The sequence below is a fragment of the Ananas comosus genome, linkage group 10 (genome assembly GCF_001540865.1).
Source record: "Ananas comosus cultivar F153 linkage group 10, ASM154086v1, whole genome shotgun sequence".
In the NCBI taxonomy this organism is placed as follows: Eukaryota; Viridiplantae; Streptophyta; class Magnoliopsida; order Poales; family Bromeliaceae; genus Ananas; species Ananas comosus.
Genome location: NC_033630.1, coordinates 10,912,440 through 10,938,441, shown reverse-complemented (window position 1 = coordinate 10,938,441; position 26,002 = coordinate 10,912,440). Strand labels below are relative to the sequence as shown.

At 37.3% G+C, this 26,002-nt stretch overlaps 2 protein-coding genes and 1 long non-coding RNA gene across 7 annotated transcripts; all 3 read left to right on the top strand.

The window, feature by feature from the left end:
• On the top strand, positions 820-8,960 carry LOC109715972 (multicopper oxidase LPR2-like). Its single transcript, XM_020241232.1, has 4 exons — positions 820-1,137; positions 6,095-6,441; positions 6,818-7,928; positions 8,655-8,960. Exons 1-4 carry the CDS (start codon positions 856-858, stop codon positions 8,706-8,708), a joined length of 1,794 nt encoding a protein of 597 aa, XP_020096821.1. The 5' UTR covers positions 820-855; the 3' UTR covers positions 8,709-8,960.
• On the top strand, positions 16,479-18,792 carry LOC109716579. Of its 4 annotated transcripts, XR_002217972.1 has the most exons (7): positions 16,479-16,539; positions 16,637-16,741; positions 16,817-16,912; positions 17,001-17,084; positions 17,170-17,303; positions 17,382-17,442; positions 18,490-18,792. It is a non-coding gene; the product is annotated as an uncharacterized LOC109716579 (long non-coding RNA). The 4 variants fall into 4 exon arrangements; XR_002217973.1 differs by having other exon boundaries at positions 16,496-16,741; positions 16,823-16,912; XR_002217971.1 differs by having other exon boundaries at positions 16,496-16,741; positions 17,173-17,303.
• Positions 21,634-25,806, top strand: LOC109716200 (multicopper oxidase LPR1-like). Of its 2 annotated transcripts, none has more exons than XM_020241530.1 (6): positions 21,634-21,704; positions 22,172-22,442; positions 23,046-23,395; positions 23,475-24,146; positions 24,239-24,683; positions 25,721-25,806. In XM_020241530.1, exons 2-6 carry the CDS (start codon positions 22,206-22,208, stop codon positions 25,772-25,774), a joined length of 1,758 nt encoding a protein of 585 aa, XP_020097119.1. In that variant the 5' UTR covers positions 21,634-21,704; positions 22,172-22,205; the 3' UTR covers positions 25,775-25,806. The 2 variants fall into 2 exon arrangements, with proteins under 2 accessions (XP_020097119.1, XP_020097120.1); XM_020241531.1 differs by having other exon boundaries at positions 21,641-21,704; positions 22,169-22,442.

Here is a 26,002-nt window from a genome sequence, read left to right as displayed (position 1 = left end):
AGTGCATGTCGGGTAGTTGAGGTTGTCCTAGTTATATTTTTAGCAATACTACTGGTACATCTAAAGTGAATGTAAATCTTACCCTCTCTTTATCCAAACTTTTTTTTTTTATTACTAAATGTGACACCCAATAGTTCCACATCGGATGAGATTGAAATTGTCATTGGGTATAGAAGATGATTCCATCCTAATAATAATAACTGGGGTTAAGTATTTTGAATTGGTGGTTTTTGCTCAGCGAGTTATTATTGCGCGTCAGGTCTTGACATTTGGTATCAGAACTGGTTCACCAGTTGGAAGTGTAGATAAGTCTTGATTGATTGAGTCAGGATCAAAATGACAGACTAAGTCAGAATTGGAATGACAAAAACTAGCAAGACAAACAAGTATCACATCATTTGATAATTTTGGGCTGTGTGTCTTTTTAAGACTGACGATGACATCGGGGCCTAAACGGAGGGAGTCTTGTGACACCTCAATAGTCCCAGATCAGATAGAATTTGGTACGTTGTCATTGGGCATATAAGAGAACCCCACCATAATAATAATAACTGGACATAAGCATTTTGGGCCGATGATTTTGGCTCAGCGAGTTATTATTGCTAGCGGATCGAATCGTTACACTAAAGTTATCACATTCTTAATTACTCTTTTTAATATTTAAAATTCATAATAGTTTTTTCAAAATAAAAAAGTAAATAAATTGAATATATGATTTACGCACAACTTTTGAATATACAATAAGCATTTCTTTTACATTTTCACCTTTACCTTTCCCCTCTCTCTTTCTCTATCTATACACCATATATAAGGTGGTCTCTAGAGAGAGAGAGAGAGAGAGAGAGAGAGCATTAGATGGGTGAGAAGAAGCCTCTTCCCTCTTCTCATGTTTCACTGATACCAATACACTTAGCTGCAGTAGTAGCAGTACTAGTAATAATAGTAACAATAATAGTGGAGGGAGTAGTAGTGTGTGAGGGTACAAGTGAGGAGAAAAATGGCCTTTACAGGCTGAGCAAGCTAGAGATGTTTGTGGATGAGCTGCCGGACATGCCCAAGCTTCAAGGCTTCCGCTTCGACGCCGCCGGTGCTCCGGTCGCCGGTAATCTCACCATCGGCATGTATGACACCACTTGGGTATGTACCTTTTTTCTTATTAAAAAAAAGATAAAATGTACAAAACTTAAACTTAACTAACACTTATTTTGATCTGACTAGCTAATTCTTTAAAAAGTTTTGATCTTACAATCTTATTTTTTTTAAATTTATTTGATTTTAGTCGGTTAGTGATCTTTTAACTTCAAAATAAAAGAAGCGGTTATTTCACCCTATGAGATTTCGAATTTAAGGACAAAAGTTTTAAGTCATTAATTATTTGACATTCTTGCTGTCCTTCTTTATTTTAATTTTTGTAAATAGAATTTTTGTGAGAATGGATAATGGATTGCTTGTAATTTTTGAATGCAAAATATTTTTTGACAAAAAATATCACAATTTGATGTAACTTTTTTTAAAAAATTTACATTTTTTTAAAACAATTATTACTTTTCACCTGGCCGGAGTGTGTGCTAATATATAATAACAATGAAAGGAAGAAATCAATCTGCCGGCTTATACCATTATTTATAATTTGTATTTAAAATATAGAAAAAAAAGTGATAACACTAAAATCGATGATATTTGTACACTCAAAAATAGATGTAAATTTTATATTTTCTTAATTAGAGAGTCCATTTTTGACGCTAGTGCTATAACAATCTTATTTTTCTAATAGTAAAGTATAAAAAAGTTGTCTAAATTCTCGCATGGATTGGACATATGATTTACCATCAACTTTTGCTCTACAAATAGCATTTCTCTGATGCCAAACAAGACCTTAATTTTTAATTCTAAAAAAAATCAACAGTTGAAGTTATTTCATATAATTAATGTTTTTTCTTATTGCACAACTGAAACAGCATTTTTTTTTTTTTTTACCTAGTACTATATCCTATGAGAGCTAGGTTGCTATACTATCGACCACACAGAGGCCTCTGTGCTATCAAGTTATTTTTAATGATGTGGTTTCCAAATCGACGATCGGCTTCGTTAGACTTGATCTACTCTGCTGATAGTATTTGAAATTTTACAATTTTTCGATATTATTTGGTTAGTGATTAAAAAATCTCAAATTGATAATTTTAATGATCGATGTGATGCGTTTGTGAATCTAACGGTGTAAAATAATTCAAATCTGATAAAATTTTTATAGAAAATTCTCTTCACTATTTAGAGTAAGATCAGTACTTCTGATCTTAAATTTAAATCTGTTATCACCAATTTTTATGATTTTTTTTTATTTTCAACCCTTCATTTTTAAACTATCCATTTGATAGGTAAATAATATTGAAAACTTATAAAATTTAGTTTTCAAATATTTTCAACAGTGTAGATCATGTCTAACGAAGCCGATCGTCGATTTGAAAGCCGTATCATTGAAAACAACTTGATAGCGTCGATCGTCGATTTAAAAATCGCATCATTGAAAATAATTTAGTAGCACGGAGATCTCTGTACTACTGATAATACAGTAGTAGTCGGACTCATCCTTTTATTTCGAAAAACTTTATGTGCTGAAGCAACTGAAAATACAATGCCAATTCCCTACTAAGAAAGTTTAATAGATCTAACCAGAACAATTTTGTTTTGAGAATAAAAAATTCTTCCAACATCTCATAATCACATTAGTTTTCTTTTAGGTGGTGAAATGGTCCCAATTCTTGCTTTTGTTCAAACGGCTCTGGCCTCCACAGAAAAGCTGGCAGGAAAAGTTTTCTGCCACTAGTGGGTTTTTTTTGTCGGGGAAATTCTGGTCCCACCTAAAGTTGAACGGATTGAATTTGGGGCGAATTTTTAAAAATTCGATCTAAATCAAAACCGAAAAATTTGAATTCGAAATAGTTATTCTTTTACTATATTTCAAAACATATATTACATCAAATTTAAATTTTTAAAATATAAATTCAAATATAACATCAAATATTTATGTATATTATATAATATAAAACTAATTCCGGTTTCGGGTTCGGGTTAGATACAGACAAAATTCGTACCCGAATCTAAATCCGTTGGATTTTATTTTTTATATCTGTATTCGAAACTATATTCGTTTAGCTTTAGATAAATACGCTCAGCTCGAGTTTGGATTCGGATAAAGTTTTAGTTATCCCTGCCCATTGACATTCATAGAGTCTGGTGACATTTTAGTCTCCAAACTTTAATTAACTTATTGTAATTTTTGGTTGATGATTTGTTCGACCAGTCCGACCATGATCCAATTTATAAAGCTTTCGGTTCAATTTTTGAACCGAATAAATTCAAAAAAAGTGTTTTGAGCTGTTCGGACCTATAGATTCAACCATCTAATTGTTGAACCGATTCGATTTTAATTAAGCTCGTGGGATTTTTTTCAAGTCATATTAAAAACCAATGGCTTAAAATCAACTTAATTGATTTTATTTTCTATTAGCATAAATTAATCTTATAAAAAGTGAAACTTGAAACCTTATAACTATTTAATTTATTCTAGAAATTAGTATTTTATAATTAAAATATGGTACTAAAATAATAATATATGTATATTTTTATATAATATAATAAAATTAAATATATATGACGTTATGCGACGTCACTGGTTCAATCAGTGATTAACCCATTAGTTGAACCAGTGATTCTTGACCCAGTAATATTTTCGGGTCACTATTCGATCTGATTTTTAAATCATTACTTTTTATTCAAACTTTAAGAATTGTTGTAATCAAGTTTTATACTGAATTTAGTTAACTAAACTAATATTAATACATCGCTAATATAGCTGCGATGTAATAGTATTGTGATTAATAATACGTCAACAATTAAGATGTCACATCACTTTTATATCAACAAATACGTTAGAATTTAGTCAACTAAATTGAATTATGAAATGTTGCAATGATTTTGAAAGTTCGAGCTTGAAGTTATAATAAATTAAAGTTTGAGGGCTCAAGTGCCCCATAGTTTGCTATCAATTGTTTTTTTTTTTTTTTTTTTTTGAGAAATAGATAGCACGCTACCCGCTTCATTTATTTCATTTAGAAGTAAATTTAGCTGGAAATGTGAATCAACTAGGATTCGAACTTAAAATCTCGGATACCAATCACCAAGTCCTTTACCACTTACTTTAGGGACGGTCGGTGTTTGCTATCAATTGTTGGTTGGAAGATATCTACTGAAACCTATCCAATCCAAAAGCTTAAAACAATATATATGTACAGAGAGAGAGAGAGAGTATAGAAGTATCATTTTAGATGATCAATATTCTAAATTGATAATCGGTACCGTTGAAATTAATTTATACTATTAGAAATATTTAGAAATCAAATTTTGTAATTTTTAAAAATCATTATTAAGTCCACCGAAGAGTCAAAAAATGAATAACCTTATAAAAATAAAGGTTAGACTTTTCCAATTCATGATAAAGTTATGAGACGTTATCTAAATAGTATAAATAATTTTTTATAAAAAATTCAAACAGTTTGGATCGCTTTAGATCATCACCCATTCAAAACTATCAATTTTGCAATCCTTTGATTATTATGTAAATAATTTTTAAAAATTATAAAATTTATTTTCTAAATAGTTTAAATATTCTAGATCAATTTTAACCGTTCTAATCTTTGATTCGAAATCTCAATCTTAAAAAATAACTTGATAGGACGAAGGCCTCAGTGCTCCTAAATCGTTTTTGATGATGGAGCTGAATTTTATATATATATATATATATATATATATATATATATATATATATATATATATATAATAGGTCTTGTATGCTATTAGGAGTACGAAGATCTCCGTGCTCGTAAGCCGTTTTTGATGATGAAGCTTTTGAATTGACAATCAGCTTGATCTGACGCATTTGAAATATATAGAAAATAAATTTTGTAATTTTTTGATATCATATATCTAGCGATCGAAAGATTCAAAATCAATAATTTTGAATGGTTGATATATATACTTTTGCAAGTTTAACAGTATAAAAGTATTCAAATCAGATAAAATTTTGATAGAAAATTTTTTATATTATTTACAGTAAGATCACTATTTCTGATCGAAAATTTTAGTAATAGATCATAACTTTTTGTGAGATTTTTATTTTCAGTCATTGATTTTAAATCTTTTCGACCGCTAGGTAATGACAAATTTTCTATAAGAAAAGACTAGCCCAATTCGGATCAAAAATTTTTTATAAGAAATGACAAACTTTTTTATAAGAAAAGACAAATTTTATTAAACTCCAAAAGCTAAAATTATGTAAATCAAATTAGGATAAACGCAAAAAACACTAGCCCAATTCGGATTCAAAAAAGAGCAAAAGTGAGAGAAAATAAAATTGTTCTAAGATAGTAAATTAATAATTAAGATCGACAATCCGAAGACTTAAATGATCAAATTTGTCCCCCAAAAATGATGTTGAATTGCAAACTTAATTGGCCCAGAACTACTGATTTGAAAAGTTATTTTCGAATTGAGACTAAACATCACAAAACAAAGGCCCGAGCGCAATGTTAGGGCCGTTTAATCAAATCCTATTTCAAATCGCATAAGTTGGGCCATAATTGGGTCTAATTTCGTTTGGGTTTTTGGCCTGTCTTGTTTTCCCATCTTTCGTTGGTCCGAATCGACCAACTCGGCGGCATCGGTTGTAGCTTTTGGAGTTTAGAAAAAAATTATTTACTCTTTTCTCTCGTCCTTACACTTTTTCATCTTAATCACGTCGCTTTACGAGTTCATATTAATCGGGGCCATTTGCCATTCGAGGTTGTTTGAGATTTGAGTTTTGAGTTGTTCGGATTTGAATTTTGTTTCAATTTGATCACACTTGAATAGTTTGGATTTCGAGTCGATTTGAGGGTAATTCAATGTACAAGAATTATATGCCAATTTTAATAACGTGTCGTAAAACAAAAAAAGAAAAAAAATAATAATAATCAGTTCTCAGCAAGAGACTACTTTAATTAAGTATCTTTTATCTGATTATGTTATAATAATAATTTTAATTTTTTAATCTTGGTAGAAATTTCATCGTGATCTCCCGCCCTCCCGGGTTTTCGCCTACGGCACGTCCAGAGAAACTGCCACGGTCCCCGGCCCCACCATCGAGGCCCTCCGGGGTGTCCCCACCCACATCACCTGGACCAACCACCTCCCGTCCCGCCACTTCCTCCCGTGGGACCCCACCATCACCACCGCCTCCCCTCGCTCCGGCGTCCCCACCGTCGTCCACCTCCACGGCGGCATCAACCCCCCTTCCTCCGACGGCAACGCCCTCGCCTGGTTCACCTCCTCCCTCTCCTCCACCGGCCCTCACTTCTCCTCGCCTATTTATTTCTACCCCAACGCTCAGCCCCCGGGCAATCTCTGGTACTAGAAAATAGTCCATAAGCTTAAACTACCGTTGAATGCTGTTATGAATTATGAAATTTTATATTCAAAGAATTTAAGCACGTATCAATACGGATCACAGAATATTAGAAAGATACAACCTCCGTACAGATGACACAGTACAAAACTCTTTTTTCATTATATTAATAAGTAGGTTTTTTTTTTATAAAATTTAAAAAATTTAATAAAAATACTAATTAGGATATTTTATTGCTAAAAAATATAGGTATACATGTATTTTTTTATAATCGGCATATATTGGCACAATCCGACACGTGTATGGTAATGTACGTACCAGACTGATAAATTTTCGGCACGTCACGACACTTTAAATCCTTATTTTTATATTCACCAGGTATCATGACCACGCGATGGGCCTGACGCGCGTAAACCTCCTCGCCGGCCTGATCGGCGCCTACCGCGTCTCCGGCCCCGAGGAGGCGGCGCTGGGCCTCCCGTCGGGCCACGAGTTCGACCGGCACATCGTCCTCTTCGACCGTGCGTTCCGCGCCGACGGCGCGCTCTACATGAACGCCACCGGCGACAACCCGGGGATCCACCCGCAGTGGCAGCCCGAGTACTTCGGCCCCGCCGTCGTCGCCAACGGCAAGGCCTGGCCCTTCCTCCGCGTCCGCCGCCGCCGCTACCGCCTCCGCATCCTCAACGCCAGCAACGCCCGCTTCTTCCGCCTCTCCCTCTCCAACGGCCTCCCCTTCGTCCACGTGTCCTCGGATTCCGTGTACCTCCCGAGGCCCGAAGCTTCCAGAAGCTTCCTCCTCGGCCCCTCCGAATTCGCCGACGTCGTCGTTGACTTCGCGAAGTCAACCTCCGACGACGTCATCCTCCGCAACGACGCGCCGTACCCGTACCCGTCGGGGGATCCGACGGACGAGCTGAGCGGGCGGGTGATGAAGTTCGTGATCCGACGGCGGAGGGAGCGCAGGCGCGACCCGTCCCGTGTCCCGCGGTCGCTGCTACGGTATCCCGCGGCCGACGTGGCGGAATCGGCGCGGACGAGGTACATCACGATGTACGAGTACGAGAGCGCCACGGGGGACCCGACGCACCTCTACCTGAACGCGAAATCGTATGGCGACCCCGTGACGGAGACGCCGGGGGAAGGGACGGCCGAGATTTGGCGCGTGATCAATCTGACGGACGACAACCACCCGCTGCACATCCACCTGGCTGTGTTCGCGGTGCGGGAGCAGCGGGAGCTGGTGGACGTGGAGGGCTTCAAGGAGTGCATGATGAGGGCCAACGACGCCGTGCGGTGCCGCGTGGGGCGGCACGCGGTGGGGCGGCGCCGCGCGGTGCCGCCGTGGGAGCGCGGGTGGAAGAACGTCTTCAAGATGCGTCCCGGGTTCGTGACCGAGATCCTGGTCCGGTTTAAGCCGCTCGGAGGGACGGAGCGGACGTATTCATTCGACGCCACCGCCGAGCCCGGCTACGTCTACCATTGCCATGTGAGTTTATCTCTTCGCTTTTTGATTACATATAGTTAATATAATTGTAACTGTACTGCAGTTACAATTACGTTTAGATTCAAATTCGATATTTAGTTTGATATGTCTGAATCTATCTTTTGCAATAAAAACTGCATGAGAAAGTTCAACTGCAGCAAATTAAAAAAATCAACTTTAAGCAAAAACAAAAGTTTAATTTTTGAATTATTTTTTAAATAAAAAGTATATATATTTTTTTCTATATTAGAGATAACCTCACCACCACATATATAAATTGATAAAATTTTTAAAATATGCTTTTCAACTGTATGCAATCAAACAAATTATTTATGGTTATAATATTTTATACTACTTTCGTCCAAATTATAATTAGATGCATATAATTACAACTGCACTGTTTTTCTAATTATATCTAATCAATCGGTCCAAAATTTTTTTAGCATTTGCATTAGAAGTTGACAATATGAAAGTAATTAGAATGCCATGTTATTATTATATACATGTTATATCATATTCTGCATGTAAAAGTAGCACTTTGTTTTTGCAATCACAGTAGTTTGTAGTAGATACTAAATGAGATGTTATATTAATTACTGCTATGTTAATCACTCCTAGTTAGCACAAATTATTTTCACAACCACTCTATGTTTAGTACTATTTTTATATAATACATCTATATGTATGCTGTTGATTAACTTATATTTGGTTTTTTATAATATTTTGTAGATCTTGGATCATGAAGACAATGAGATGATGAGACCATTTAAGCTTGTGCATTGATTAAATAATCGTGCGCTATTTGGATCTCCAAGTTTTGCTCAGGTGTAATCGATCGATGGTTCATGTTGCCTTTGTTGGTAAAATCAAAAACTTAATTATTTACCGTATTTTTCTCAGTATATACTTAATAAAGGGAGTACATAGAAGGGCAAATTGTACATTTACCACTGTAGTGTTTGATATGATGATGCTGCATGGGTTACATTCAAATTAAGTTTCTCCTATATCATCTAGAAAATTTTCATGGCGTTACAAAAGATGTAATTTTGATAATTAGAGGAGTACAACAAGTGCATATATTCGAGCGATGTTTTTTCAAAAAGAGGTTGTCGCGCGCACTATACTCTTAATTCTTCCTATGACCAGTGTTGGATCCGAACTGAATTGTCTAAATATCACATTATTTTTTTTGAACCAGATTGTCCACTAGCGTGCCGCTAAGGCAATCGGTCCCTTTCTTGCTTCCTAGCTAGGGAGGCCTCTTCTTCCTCAGTCGTTTCTGGAAGAATCAAACATCCGTTTTATTTGTTGATTTGTACTCTCCGTCTAAATATTGCACTAGCAAGAACTGACAATATACACAAGGGAGTCAATCGACTGTCTCAAATCTTTTTTTTTTTCTTTTTTTTTTGAGAGATAGGTAGCACGCTACTCGCTTCGTTTATTTCATTTAGAAATAAACTTAGCTAGAAATGTGAATCAATTAGGATTCGAACTTGGGTCTCGGGTATCAACCACCAAACCCTTTGCCAGTTGCTCTAGGGAAGTCTTGCCTCTGCAAAATGTACATATCTGATCCTCTGACCAGTCCTTCTTTATAAGGTTATTCTTTTGGGGGATGCTTTTCCTAAGGGCCAACCACATAAAGATCCCTTTACTTTCGTAGGTATTTCAAGCTTCTAAACATCCCGAACCTTTGTGTCTCTAATGTTGGAAATTTGGTACTCGTTTTGACACCAAATCTTGAGAATCTGCAACCCGCTCTGTTACCGACTGCTATTGATCCGGTACCAGTTGTTGGGATTCCGCAACGGAAGTATTAAATCAGATTTTACCGTAAACTCGTTTCCTCAACAAAAGCTACACAATCACAAAAAAGAGAAAACACCAAACCGAAAATATGCGGATAAAAATAAGATTTACTAAATAAGAGAAGATTACACTTTACTACTCTTCTGTAACATAGTTGATTCAAATCTGAGCCCTCTTTCTGAATCTCTCCTATCATTCTTTTGTCTTTTATAAACCTAAAAGGCTTTTCTCGTTGGCCTCACCCATACACTAGGTGCATGCAACCATGGCCAACTCTCTCTCTCTGGTACGACACCACACAAGAGACTCTCTCTCCCTCTCCCGTACTATCTTCTAAAAGCAATCCATATGTTGCTTTTATAATGTTTATAATAGAACGTATCCAATCCTAGTATAATTAGAATTTTTACTCCAAATAATATTTAAATCTATATTTAGTTTATCAATAATAGAAAAAGAAAATAATAGATTTAAATATTTATCCTAATCTACTTAGATTTATACTCTAATTAATATTTAAATTTTAATTTATATCCAATAGATTTAAATATTAATTCTTATTCAATTAGAAAATTAACTATAAATCTAACCAAATCCTAATAATCTCTACCTTAGTTGGATTTGTAGCCTTCAACCGTTGCATCGAGCTCACCATGCAAGCTCCACTTTGAGCTTGTTTCCTCTGCTCGATGTCACTGCATCTGCCGCTCACTCTCTAGCAACTCCACCTCCGTGAACTTTTGGAACCCAAATTGACTTTGCTTATATTTTGATTGTGCTCCCATTCAGAACATATAAGTTCCTACGCTTGTTCGCCTCGCATACGACCTGATTTTGCTTTCGGACCCTCATAGCTCCACCTGAAGTCGAAAAATTGCAAACCTTCAAGTCCAATGGGCCTAACGAGATCAAATTTCACTTCAGATAGAAACATGTCGCACCCTAGTCAGCGTCCTCACGACCCCATCATGCATCGGGATCTTTACTATGCCAACTCCTATAACCTTGCACACCGTTCCGTTCCCTATTAGAGCTTTTCTACCCTTGATCGCCTTATAGGTGGCAAAAGATTCTTTTCTGGGCATATGTGAAAGGAACACACCGAATTGAACACTCACGTATCATCTGAAATTTTAGCACCTTTTGTCGCCGCATATAGCATATCAGAATTAATCATTTCTGACTCTGCCGCCTATGCTATTACTGATATCTTCTCATCCTGATTCACGGCAGTTTTCTCTTTATTTCGCTTCAACTCCTTCAGATCATTCTGAAGTTCCCGACAGCTGCGCTTGATGTGCCCTTTCTTGTGACAATAGCTCCACCTTAGATTGCGGCTTCTTCTATTGATCTCTGGTCGCCGATGCTGTCACCTCCTTCTTCCCTCGCACCACCAAAGCAGTATCACGATTCTGCGTGTCAGACTCCTGAGTCATCTTCCGCATATCGTTCAAGAAAAGCGTTGCTGCGACCACCTCCACGCTTATGGTCTTCTTGCCACAAAGCAACGTGGTCACCAGATTTTCATATGTCACCGGTAGTGAAGATAATAAAATCAGCACCTTGTCCTCGTCATCCAGATTGACTCTGATACTAGTCAATTGGACAACCACATTGTTGAACTCGTTTAGATGCCTATGTAGGCTCGTCACTTCTTGCATCCGCAACATTAATAGTCATTGCTTCAGATACAAACTGTTGGTCAAGAATTTGGTTAGGTACAGATCTTCTAATTTCTTCTACAACTTCGCTGACGTCGACTTGCTGGCTACAATGTAAAGAACTTCATCTGCTAATAATAAATGAAGCGTACTCAGCGCCTTCCACTGCATCCCATATCCGTGATCTCCGCCGACTTCGCCTCTTTCTGTTCAATGTCTCGTCCAACTCTTGTTGTACGAGGATCGTCCGTACGTTAATCTGCCACAAGTCGAAATTGCTCTTGCCGTCGAACTTCTTGATTTTGAACTTCGTGGCCATCTCCGTCGATCTCTCCTATAGATCGACTACCTTAAACTCTGATACCAATTGTTGAAAATCTAGTACTCCCCCTGATACCAGATCTTGAGAATACGCAGCCAGCTCTGATACCGACTGCTATTGATCTGGTAAAAGCTGACACAATCACAAAAGAGAAAAAAAAATCAAACCGAAAATATGCGGATAAAATAATTTACTAACGAAGAGAAGATTACACTTGGCTCATCTTCTGTAACAGAGTAGCTTCAAACCTGAGCCATCTTTTTGAATCTCTTATACCCTCTTTTCATCTTTTATAAACTTAAAAGACTTCTCTCGTTGAACGCACCCATACACTAGGTGCATGCAACCATGGCCAACTCTCTCTATGGTACAACACCACAAGAGACTCTCTCTCTCTCTCTCTCTACTGGTACTATCTTCTAAAAGCAACCCACATGATGCTTATATAATACTTACAATAGAACGTATCCAAATCCTAGTTTAATTAGGATACCTATTCCAAATAATATTTAAATTTATATTTAGTTTATCAACAATAGATTTAAATATTTATCCTAATTTAATTAGATTTATATTTTAATTAATATTTAAATCTTAATTTATCTTCAATAGATTTAAATATTAATTCTTATCCAACTAGGAAATCAACTATAAGTCTAACCAAATCCTAACATCTAAGCTCTCCATCACTAAGCATCTTGTACATAGACTTAACCGTGAACCTGTTTCTTTTGTCCGAATACCATTACACACTATCAAGCCTACTTTGTAAAAAAGTAACCGTTGATCTTATCCTTGAACTCTTGGATTTTAGAGCCGTCGTTCTTAGACTTTAATTGAAACCCCTCTAAGATCTTCCTTTATCTCCAACCACCACTGTTGGAGCACTCATTGAGTTTAATACCCTTATTCATAACTTTATCATAAATATCGAGAAAGTGGGATGATAGCAAGTCCACACTACACCTGTCAAACCAAGGTCAATAAAAAGGCTGTTCTCCAAGGTGTAACTCTCACTACATTTGAATACTTTCTTCCGTTTTAATACACCTTTCTATCATTGAGGTCGGACTAAAGGCTTACGCTTCTTTCAAAGGCTTCCTTCTATTGTAGTATCTAGCTTTGATGAGCTTACTCCGTGTCGTATCTTGCTCCGGAAAAAACCTCCACCACCATTTAACAAGTAGAGCATCATTCAACGGGGCCAAATTTAGCATTCTTCCCTTTTTTTCCAGACTATCAAGCAAGCCTCTCCTCTATTCTCCTCCCTATCTTTCTAGAAGAAGTCCCTCCGTAATGCCTTGATACGTTTTACGGTCTATGCTGGTGTATATATTCAAAAATAGAGCTTAGCTACAAAATAATTTAAAAAGTATCAACGAGTCGATCAAGCCGAGGCACGGATATCTCGCTCTCTTTAAGGAGATTCAAGCCCTCTGCGGTTGACAAAGTCTTTGAACCGATGCAGCAGAGCACTGATTTGTCCTTCCAGGATACAATGGCTCGACCTCGTCATGTGACTTCACCGACTCTGCACAAGTAGATGAGCCCAAAGCTATAACACCTTCCTTTGATCTTCTCTCTCTCACAAGAGATAGTAAAATAAAACTATTATCTTTTTTTTTTCTTGTCTTGTGTGAAGTAGAGAAGCCCTCTATATATAGGCTCCTTTGGCCTATAAGTTACGAAGGATGCATGAATTAAATGGCTAGGAGTTTACATATGTTAAAACTCCATTAATTGCAAACTTTTATATATGAGTTTCAATATACTAACATAAACTCATTTGATGTAGGTAATGCATAGGGTAAAAAAGCTTACATTGAATGCAAGTAAAGTGAAGTTGTAACTTCACTAACCATGAACTCAATAAATTTTCGTAATTAATAATAAAATATAACAACATTCCTCCACTCATTTTGTTATTAAAAATATAAGAGAGTTTGATCGCCAAAGATAGACCGTTATACATAATGAAGGTGTGCTCTGCATTGAACCTTCACTTAGTGAAACAGTAATCTCTACTGCAGAGCTAAAGTGGTCTCAGACTTGAATTTTGGCTGCTTAGGAAAAATAGAAAGTCACTGCCCACATATAACAATCCAGGTGTTGACATGAGCTTTATTAGCTAGCACGTTACCGCCTTGTGCCGATCCTGATTTTTATGAGTATTTTTTAGAATAAGTCCGTTCTCATAGGAAGCAGGCTCACTTCCATGCTCACATAGGTGATATCCGTCAAGGGTGCTCCTGTAATTCTAATACCCTGCTCATAAGAGCCACATATAAGAGCAAAAGCTCAACCCTCTTTTTTTTACAGGATGAATGTACCCACACCATAGGGATAGGTAAAGATGCGATCATATAGATCTATATATTGTGCATTCTTTATGACCATCATATGATTCGTTTTTTTCATTGAACCCAATTTTCAGGATCTCTGATCATCGGGTTGGGTATCCTCATACGTGGTTCATGATGTTATGGGCTTCAACCTTATCCCCCTCGATGTGCTTCAGATCCTTTCTCTTTCCAAGACTTTGGTTAATGGATCAGCGAAATTATCAGTATATTTAATATAATCTACACTGATAATTCCATTATTCATATATGATCTCACAGTACTGTATTTTCTTCTCACGGATCTGGATTTATCATTATAATAACGATTTCTTACTCTACCAATAGCAGCAGTGCTATCACAATGTATTAACACAGATGGAACTAGTTTTTCCATAAATAAAATCTCAGACAATAAGTCTCTCAATCAACTATTTATATACATATAATAATTTTTACGTAGAACTACAAAATTTTGAACCCTATTTCCTCCTTCATATACAAATTTGCTTATTGAAGAGTTTTGAAAAAATTGAAAGTTATGTAATGGCTCTTGCACGCTACAAATAAATTTCTAGATCTTCTTCTTTCTCAAGTTGCGAATTGATATAGAATATGCCAATAAACATGGCACATTCATTGAAAAGTCCATATGTGAGCTCTTTTTTTTTTTTTTTTGTCTTTTTTCTACATGTATTTGGGTTTTTATTTTGAGATCATTGTAAATTTGGGTTCTTCTTTGTAGGTTTTAAGCAATTAATTTATCATTCACGAGTGTATCCATCATGCAGTTTTGCATAAGAGCCATATACGCATCTATCGCCTTGTTTGGGCCTCTCATTTTGAAATGCATGCCCACGTAGGATTAAAAGGTGTATACGTGGCACTTTCGCCAATCCTGATTGGATGCTTTTCCAAGGGAGCCATCTCCCAAATGTTTCGCACAATACGAATATTCTTTTCCTACTATTTATTTAATTTAAAAACACAAAAGAAAAATTTTTAAAAAAAACTCATAATTTTTGTAAGGGGGATGGGCGATGGAAACTCAACCCCGCGTGAGGAGTAGGACCGTTAATTCTAACGAGAGAGATGCTGACGTGGCTGGGGTGATAGCCACGAGAGGAAACGATGTTAAATACGGGGGTAAAGTGGTCGGTGGTGGCGAAGCGCGTGGTGCGGGTTAGCGGTGGTGCACTGTTGTTGTTGTTTGCGGGACCAGCGACCCCACTACGTGGGCATGCATTTTCTCGTGGTGCGGGTTAGCGGTGGTGTGCTGGTGTCGTATGGTGCCACCAGGTGTCTTCTGTGGTTCCAATCCTTATAATAAAGTTATTTCTCGATGCAGTTTCTAACATTCTGGCTAGATGTTCCTCCACTAGAAAAAAGAATAAGGGATAGCAAATCTTTCTGTTATACTGTTTCTTTATCTTCATCTATTTTGTTGCCTCTCTATTTACGATCACAATTACTTTACCATTTCCAATATGCTGCTGTATTCATCCGCACCATTTGTTGTTGAAACCCCACAATTCCATTATCTAAAGAATGTCCAATTTACTTTATCATGCATCTTTTCAAAATTCGCTTTCACTCCTATTCCCTCTACCACTTTCTTAGAAAAAAAAAATTCTAACCTATTTGTCTTTTAAATTTTAAATTTTAAATTTGAATTTTAAATTAGATGTCTCAATTTCTCTTCTTTTTAAATTTTTCTCCAATTTCTCTTTTCTCTCTCATCCTAACCATCCATCAAAATTGATGGGTGATATATATATATATATATATATATATATATATATATATATATATATATAGAACTAGGCTAATATACTATTAATAGCACCAAGTCATTGGTGCTACCAAGTTTTGGCCATTGGATTAAGAGATGTGCGGTTAGAATGATGTGGGCCCCCTAGGGTTGAGTGGGTGGTTGGTTGAATAGTATGATCGTGTGAAAATGATCAAAATGATAGATCTAACAGCGGAAAACTTAATTGGTAGCACCAAGTGCTTCGTACTATTAATAGCATAGTAGCTGGACTATATATATATATATATATATATATGCTAGGTTGATATACTATTGATAGCATCCGTGTTACTAAGTTGTTTTCAATGATGCCTCTTTCAAATCGACAATCGGCTCCGTTAGTGTAGAACTCTGAACTTGGCAAATTACGAAGTTCAAGAGTGGAATTAGTAATTGGAGATAACCCACATCTTCTAATGAGTGGTAGTAAGGTTTTGATAAATTTGTAGAGTGGTTGGATTGTCCGAAGCAAGAAAGTGCATTGCGAAATGCCAATTCTATATTCTGCACAGGGTACCGGTACCTGAGTGGGTCAGTACCGGTACCAGCATAGCTGCTTCGTGGCAGCAAGGGCTTCTTTGGTCTTTTGGCATTCAACCTTATCTCTAAATAGGCCAGCACGACTCCTGAAGTTGCTGGAGGGTCACTAAAGCTCAGAAAAAGGGTTTTGCACCTTCCTCACTTTCTCTCTCTAGGGTTTTTCTCTTTCTACAAAGAAATCAATGGTTTAAGCTTGATTTCTTCTCCTTGCTTGATGTTAGTTGATTGGGAGTGCCTTGGAGCTGTTGTTGAAGGAAGAAGAAGGGGTTTTGAGGAGTGTTTCGCATCCTTGAGCACAACAGTAGCTGGGTTGATGCTTTGGAGAGGTAAGCTACTCAATTACTCACTAGTTTGAGGCATAGTAATGGATCTAAGTAGTATTTGGGTTTCTTTGTTGCTAGCTGAAGTAGAGAAGGCTCTAGCCATTGTAGAATCAGAGGTTGGTGTTGGTTTTCAGCTCTAATCCAGGTGAGAAGTTGAGCTGAAGCTTTGAGAAGGTGAGTAATTAATTATTGGCCTTATGTTGACACTATATTAGAAATAATGATGAATAGTGGGGCTGATTTTAGTATATGTGCTCCGTAGCTTGGAAACTTATTTTGAGCTGAGTATAGAGACCCCTGGGAGCTGATTTGGGTATACTGTGACTTGTAGGAGGTGAAATTCCAGGTTGGGAATCCACGCAAGTAAAATTCCAGCCTATACTATGTAGTTGCATAGGTGTACTAATGTTGTTTTTGGTGATTGTCCGCAGCAGGGTTGCAGCTAGTGTGAGACCTTTTGGCTGAGATTTTGAGGCTTACTAAGAGTTAGATTGAATGTATTCTAACCTTAAGTAAAGAAGATTCAACCTGGGTTCAATCTTAAATGGGAGTCTTGCCTAACTAGGTGAGTATGTGAGGTTTGTGCGTACTTTGGCATAGAGATGTGAAATAAGCTCCTAGCTGATTTTGATTTGCTTGCTAGGGTACTTGGAGTCCTGTAGATATCCTCATTCTCGGAGTTGACAAGAGGCGTTAACTGTTTGGTGGGTTTGACCTCATCGGAATAAATGGCTTCCCTCTATGTTCTTAACAATGCTATAAAATTGTGGTTTGAATATTGCGGTGTCATTAGACTCACAATGTGCAATATGGTTAAGATAGCTAATATGTTTGCTTCATACTGTCGAAGTAGAATCTTATAAAGTAGTGGATTGAGAGCTAGTTCATTATATAGCATGCTTAATAATTTTCAGCCTTGTATGTAAACACATAGTTCGATTAGATATGCTTATGCTATTAGCATAATAAAGAAGGACTCAATGTACTGATTGTCATTAGACGTTATGAACCAGTATATCTCTATTAAGTAGAGAACAAGATATGAAATCCATAACTTGACAATTAACATACTTGTGTAGACCAGTTACCAATGCGAATGACATGTTTACACTAGCGTCAATTTCCTTTGAATGCATAATCTAGTTGATACTAGTATTTTCTATTATCTTTAGATTCCGACCTATAGGTCGGTAGAGATCTTTTCATGTTTGAAACATGACGATTGAGGACTTGTGAACTATGGATCATGCTTGCTTGCCATTGTGCTCATTCGCACATGCTTGTAAGGGTCGCTCCCCACAAGCCGGCACTCCGGAGTTGGCCTACGCGATAGATTGCTCGCCCGTGCGGGATTGGGTGCCGAAGTGGATTGCCGTGGGGAGTGTTGACTACCACGGGGTCATTAGGCGCGGCGCAAGCTGGATTACTTGGTATAGATCCATATGAACTGAACAAGTACTAAGCTGTGTTGCTATTAGTCACTACTTGATAGTGCGCATTCATGAGTTAGATAGCATGCTTACTTGCATAGCATAGTTTTCACTTGTGGGTTATTACTATGATATTGAGAACCTAGTAATTTTAATATTTACTAGTTGTTTGCAGCATTATTTCTTTCTTTATGCAATGGATATACATGTTTCTTTTCATACCTCATAAACCTAGTGGTGTAATCCGCGGAGGTCGGCGGCTTGCCCACTGGAAACTATTGTTTAACAGTTCTCACGCCTTTTGTTGTTGTTTGTTTACAGAGCCATCCACTACGGGAGAGGCTAGGGATCGCGGCAAGGGAGTCGTGTCTAGCTAGGCGTAGCGTGGAGTCCTACTAGGTGATCATTCCGCTACTATGATTTTGGGGTCGACGAGGGTGATGTGTACCACTGTATAGAGAGACTACGTACCCTTTGTATATAGTTTTGTGTGACACTGTGATGTATATCAGTTGTAAAGAGTTGTACTTTACAGTTTTATGCTTCTACTTTCTGTTGTTTAGTGGAGTTGTATCATTTATCTGCTAGCTGTTAGTACCTTTTATATGTCCTATGCTCTGATATTGGGTTAGATTCTTCTGTTGATCACTTCTTTCCTTACATGATTTTAGTAGACGCCTTGTATACTGTAGGTATATGGCGGGTTTGTGCATGTATCGGGTACACTTCTGCTGAAACCCGGTCGTGACAGTTAGACTTGATCTACACTATTGAAAGTATTTGAAAACTAGATTTTATAATTTTTCGATATCATTTAAATATCAAACGAGTAGTCTAAAAATGAATGGCTGGAAATAAAATTTCATAAAAAATGATGATAGAAGGCTTGAATTTAAGATAAGAGGTACTGATCTTACTTTAAGTAGTAAAAAAAATTTTCTATAAAAATTTTATCTGATTTGGATTGTTTTACATCGTTAAATTTACAAATGCATCACATCTACCATTAAAATTATCAATTTTGAAACCTTTTGATCACTAGCCAAATGACGTCGAAAAATTATGAAATTTAATTTTCAAATATTTTTAATAGTGTACGTGTAAATTAAGTCTAATGGAGCCGATAGTCGATTTGGAAGCTACATCATTGAAAACAACTTGGTAGCACGGAGGCCTTCGTGCTACCGATAATATACCAGCCTAGCTCTGTATATATATATATATATATATATATATATGCTACTATACTATCGATAGTACTAAGTGTTTGGTGCTATCGAGTTTCGGCCGTTGGATAAAAAGATGTGCGGTCAAGATGATAATAGTCCCCTATTTTCAGTAGAATGGAGAATGAAATTGAGCTTGCAAAACTCATAAATTTCTCGCTTGCCTATTTTCCGCTTTGAAACAATCCCTTGCTCTTAATTATGTTCAAAGTGTGGAACCCTGCCATAATAAAACTGTATCCAACTGAACCCCACATGGACCCTTCCAGGGTTGCTTGTTAGGTAGAGCTTAAGACTTAATACACTCTTTCAAACAAAAAATAATAAAAAAAAGAAAAAAAGAAAGAGAGCTTAAGACTAAATACACAACAAGACAAAAAACATGGTGGGTCCACCCCCCATATGCATTTGCCTTGATATTTCCATGCATAGCTTGCGTAAGGTACTTAAATTTCTATACATATATATGGGCTCATGCTTTTCTTTTTTTTTCTGAATAAAATAAAAATGGTTCAAGTTGACCTTGTATACTAAAATAATGTGAACCCTTTTGATTCCCTTGATTCTAAGTGTAGAATTAACATGTGATTGGGCCACCCATTAAGTACAATTCATAGCTGTACTGGAGTTGGTGTACCATCCTAAAATATAAAAGATTGAGAAAATGGTGATGAGAATTGGTCAAACTATTTGATTGCTCATTACTTGTCAATTTAATCCGATTTGATCAAGTTTCAATTTGTTAAAGTATCAGGTTCAATCTTTCCTAGGGTAATATTTATAGGGTTCAACAAAGACCAAATCAATAAACCAGATTCAAAACGGCTTTGCTCGAAGAATAGCAAAATCAAACGACTTTGCTCTCCAGCAAAAACCTACTTATATACTCATCTAATTCCCCGCACCGAACAGCTGAATTAGAGTTCACAAACTAAAGTTTTCACGATACACTACAACAAAATTAGATTATAGGGACACATGTTTGGGACACTTTTGAGTAAGTGTCCCATTTATGCTAAAACTTAAAAAAACATCTACTAATGCTTAAATATAAAGCCCAATCCAACCAAAATAAAAGATTACTCTACTCAATCCACCACACCCAGTCCATTTGCCCCGATTATAAACAAAAAAGAAAAAAAAAAGAAAAATCAATTACCATCTTTTCTTCTCTCTTCACTCAATCCACTGAAATTCTAGACGAAGAGCCTTTCCTGTCGTCCTCCTCCGCCACCGCAGCCAACGATATAGAGTTTCGGCGGTTGCTAAATGCTTAAATAAGTGTTGGTAAATTAACAGCACTCTTTTAGGTTATAGCAACACTCTTTAACTGTCACTATATACCTAGTGACCCCACATATAGCAACACTTTTTAAAAGTGTCGGTAATTTTAGCTAGCAGCATTTTTTTGACATATACCTATATTTAAAAGTGTCGCTATAGACCGTTTTTGTTGTAGTTTATATAACTAAACTTTAATTTCTATTACCAAACCACTCGCCCTTAATCTCCTTCGAGAGGGGGATAAGAGTGTTGACTTGTCATCTCAATCTCTTTCCAATTATATAAACAAAATTTTAGGTTAACCCTGAGACCAAATTGTAACTAGAGCAAGCGCCCCTTGGATTTGACAATGGTTAGAGTCCAATAATAATGAAAATTTTCTCCAATATTATTATAATATTAATTATTGAATGGTGTATAGTGGTTTTCTTTTTTTCTTCTATTTTTTAGGATTAGTTGCATATAGATCTCTGCAAACATAGTGAATTGCAGATATGTTCCTGTAAAGCTCAACTTTCATAAGTTATCCCTACAAAAGTCCTAATATTTTCAGATATATCCTTCTGGTTTGTTACTGTTAGAGAACCGTTAGAAAACTGTTTATATTTTTAATTTTGCCATTACAAATATGTCCCTTTAAAAATTATAATAGTATAATATAAGAGGGGTAAAAATGTCAAAAATTAATCCGGGTAAAGCTTTTAGCCTACTAAACTTTTCTAACGGATTATAATGGTAGGGACATATCTGAAGACATTAGAACTTTTGTAGGAATAACTTATGAAAGTTTGAACTTTACAGGAATATATCTGCAAATCACTTCGTTTGCATGGACCTGCATGCAATTGACCCTTTTTTTATTATTATTATTTAATTAATAAGTATAGTTGTTTTCCATATATATGACCACCTCGGCTATATATATAAGAGGGCCTTTGCTCAACAACCAAGGCACTGGACTTGTGCTCGCCACACGCCCCTTATCTTCTTTCACCTTCCACCTAATTAATTTCTCTCTCTAGCTTGGTGGGTCTCTCTCTCTCTCTTTCTCTCTCATTTATATTTGTAGCTTATTCTATATGTATATTTTTGTCATATTTTCTTTTAATTTTTTTTAACGCATATATTTGATGGATATGAATTGCTATCGATAGAAAGAGTACAATTACTACCATTTTGTACATCAAATCTTGTGCAGCGTAGAGCTTATATTTAGAAAGAGCTATATTATATATATATTCATTAGAGTGATCAAATAGTAGAACGATCTAACCAGAAAACACAGTCGAAATAACTGCAGGAACTAAAACTCTCTAAATTAATTAACATCTTCCAACAAATCCCCAAACCAAATATGATCATGCATGGTTCATTGGTGAGAAATTGCGAAGTATATTAATTGTCAAATATGTCTTTAAACTTAATTAATTAGATGGTAACTAATAATTAAGATTACTAATCACTTTTCACTCATGAACTTCTTTTTAAAGCAGAACCAGATTAAAAAACCAGAAAAAAAGGTGGAAAATGGGGACAAGAACACTACAAGCAGCAACATTACTACTTCTCTCAACAGCAGTTTCCCTTGTGTTCTCTCAAACTACAGTGGCACCTGTGACTCAACAAACTCTTCAAAAAGTGGCTGGGTCACTCCAAATGTATGTGGATCCACTCCCACAAATGCCCAAAATTTATGGCTACAACTTGCGAAATGGTTCCCCGGTCCCTGTCAACCTCACCATTGGCATGTATCAGAAGATGTGGGTATGTATATAATCTTCTATTCACATCCCTATTATTATTTTCTTTTGGTATTAAACATATATACAATTTATCACAACTATGAATCATTTTCTTTCAAAATTTTAATTTTACTACTAAACCTTTAAATTTATTTGATTTTGTTACGACGAGCTCACAAATAGAAATGAAAATAGCAAACACAAAATAAAAAAACCACAAACAAAAATAAAAAAATACACAAATTTATGTAAAAATCTTTTGCAGGGAATATCTAACAGACAGACGAATCAGAGTCCCAAAATTGAAGCCGATTACCAATTTCGACGGACATTTAATAGATTTTAGTCGGTCAATGGTACTTTAACTTTAAAATTTAAGCTAACTAAACTCACAAATTTATAGTTGTGCGAATTGTATGGAGCATATTAATTAAACCTATATATAAAGATAAATGATGCATTCAAATTTTGAGATCAAAATACCATTGACTGACTCACATTAAACAAAATGAGAGGCTTGGTAGTAGCGAGTTCAGAGTGGTCCATAGTTCAGATAAGTTCTATAAATTTTTTATACCAAAATGCTTTAATCATAAATTTTTAATTTTGTTTAATTATCTTGCAGAAATTTCATCGCGACCTTCCTGCGACATCGGTTTTCGTCTATGGAACTTCCCTGACGGCCGCTACTTTTCCTGGCCCCACCATTACCGCCCGCCACGGCGTTCCCCTCTATGTCACCTGGGAGAACCACCTTCCCCAGTCCCACATCCTCTCATGGGACCCCACGATCCCCACTGCCATTCCCAAGTCCGGCGGTGTCCCTACCGTCGTCCACCTTCACGGCAGTGTCCACTCTCCGCAGTCGGACGGCAGCCCTTTCGCTTGGTTTACTGCTGATTTCAAAGAGACTGGCCCCAAGTGGTCCCAAACCACGTATACGTACCCTAACGTTCAGCCGCCCGGCAATCTCTGGTACTGTAAATGTACATCTGTTCTTCTGTGTATGCTTAAATGATCAAAAACTAATATTTTTGAAGTACATATTCGACAGGTACCATGATCATGCTCTTGGCCTCACTCGCGCTAACCTCCTCGCCGGACTCCTCGGTGCCTATGTCATTGAGAAACCGTCCGTCGACGATCCTATGAATCTCCCGTGCAACGACGATGACCTTCACCTCATCATTGCCGATCGCAGCTTCAACGTCGATGGCTCCCTCTACATGAACGCCACCGGCAACGTCCCCTCGATCCACCCCCAGTGGCAACCCGAGTACTTCGGCGAGGCCGTCACCGTCAACGGCAAGGCCTGGCCCTTTCTCTCTGTCCGTCGCCGACGCTACCGCTTCCGCATCCTCAATGCCAGCAACGCGCGCTACTTCAACCTTTCACTCTCCAACAACCTCCCGCTCTACGTCGTCGGCTCGGACTCCTCCTATCTTTCTGCCCCCGTCACGACGCCCACAATCATTTTAGCCCCCGCCGAGCTAGCCGATGTTGTGATCGACTTCTCCTTATCGCCCACCGGAGAGGCGGAGCTCCTGAATAGCGCACCGTATCCGTACCCCAACGGCACCGCGGCGGGCCCCTTGAACGGCAAGGTCATGAAGTTTATCGTACAACCGAAGTCGAACATGGACCCGCCGGACAATTCGACCGTCCCAGAGAAGGAAGTGGACTACGCAACAGTGACCACACCGGACCCAACAACAACAATGACTAGGTACTATTTATAACTGATACAGAGAACAACCGCTTTTCTTAAAAAACTGAACAATCAACACTCTCCGTCATGTCTGGACTTGAAATTAACAGGTACATTGTGATGTACGAGTACCAGACCGCGTCCGGCGAGCCGACACACTTATACATCAATGGCCTACGACTGGAGGACCCCGTGACGGAGACGCCAAAATCCGGTAGCACGGAACTGTGGCACGTGATAAACCTAACGGGGGATAACCATCCGCTACACATACACCTGGGGATGTTTCAGGCGATCAAAGTGCAGGAGCTACTGGACCTGCAGAAGTTCACTGCTTGTATGAGGGTGGCGAACGACGCCGTCAAGTGCAACGTTACGGAGCACGCGGCGGGGACGACGTTGGCGGTGCCGGAGTATGAGAAGACGTGGAAGAACGTGGTGAAGATCGAGCCTGGGTTCGTGACGAGCGTGGTGGCGGCGTTCAAGCTGGTGGATACAAACCAGACCTATCCCTTCGATGCCACGGCCGAGCCGGGATACGTCTACCATTGTCACGTGCGTATTTTATTTTAGAAAAATGCTATGCTTCTCGAATCGTATGCATATATATATATATATATATATATATATATATATATATAATCCGCTATACGCGGTAGCCATTAATTTATTAAGCAAGTAGGGTTTTCTCTAATAACTCTTCTTAATTAGATAATATTTTATTAAGCAACACTTTATTCATCAGTAAGGCGGAGCAAAATATACGTGGAGAATAGTAATACTGTATATATAGGCCAGGCCTAACCAAGTTAGTGTTTAATTATATAAAAGCAATCCTTGTTCTCAAAAAAAATTAAGCATTATAGGATCTCTCTACTGAATTAAACAAAGCAAGAAGATCGATGTAACGCTCCAATAGTCCCACATCGGATGGGATATTGATTCCGATCAGTTTATATGAGACTTACACGCTTGTTATAATAACTAGCCTTAAGCATTTTGGGCCGGTGGTTTGGGTCCAACGAGTTATTGTTTCTAGCGGGTTGGGTCGTTGTAATTGATATCAAAGCCGAATATCAGCCGGAAGTATGAGAGCTAAGTGCTATGCGGGTGTCTGTCTGTGATCTGATTTGGACCCGACGAGGACGTCAGGGTATAAAGAGAGGGAGTTTGTAATGCCTGATTTCGACTAGTTTATATAAGGTCTACACGCTAATAATAATAACGGTGTAATGCCTGATTTCGACTAGTTTATATAAGGTCTACACGCTAATAATAATAACGGTGTAATGCCTGATTTCGACTAGTTTATATAAGGTCTACACGCTAATAATAATAACGGTGTAATGCCTGATTTCGACTAGTTTATATAAGGTCTACACGCTAATAATAATAACTGGCATTTTGGGCCGATGGTTTGGCCCAACGAGTTATTGTTGCTAGCGGGTCGGATCGTTATACTCGATAAGATTCGCTTTGATACTATATTAAATTTTATAAAATAAACAGTATATTTAAATATTTATCTTAAATTTTGAACTGTTAACGTATGATCTTTCTTTCTCTCAAGCGTGCGTGTTTTACTTGAACAGATATTGGATCACGAAGACAATGCTATGATCCGGCCATTGAAGATCCTTCCTTGAACACCCAAATTAAAGTTATTAAAATATCATATATATATATATATATATATATATATATATATATATATATATTAATTTGGTGTTGCTTGTTATGTATGAATAAGTGATGTGTGCTATGTTTTAAAATCATGGAATAAGCATGTCTCTGGAAGATTCTAGAAGATTCTAGAAGAGATTGAAAATGACTTGGACTTGTTTTGTTAGTTAGCTTAATTATGGCTGTGCTTA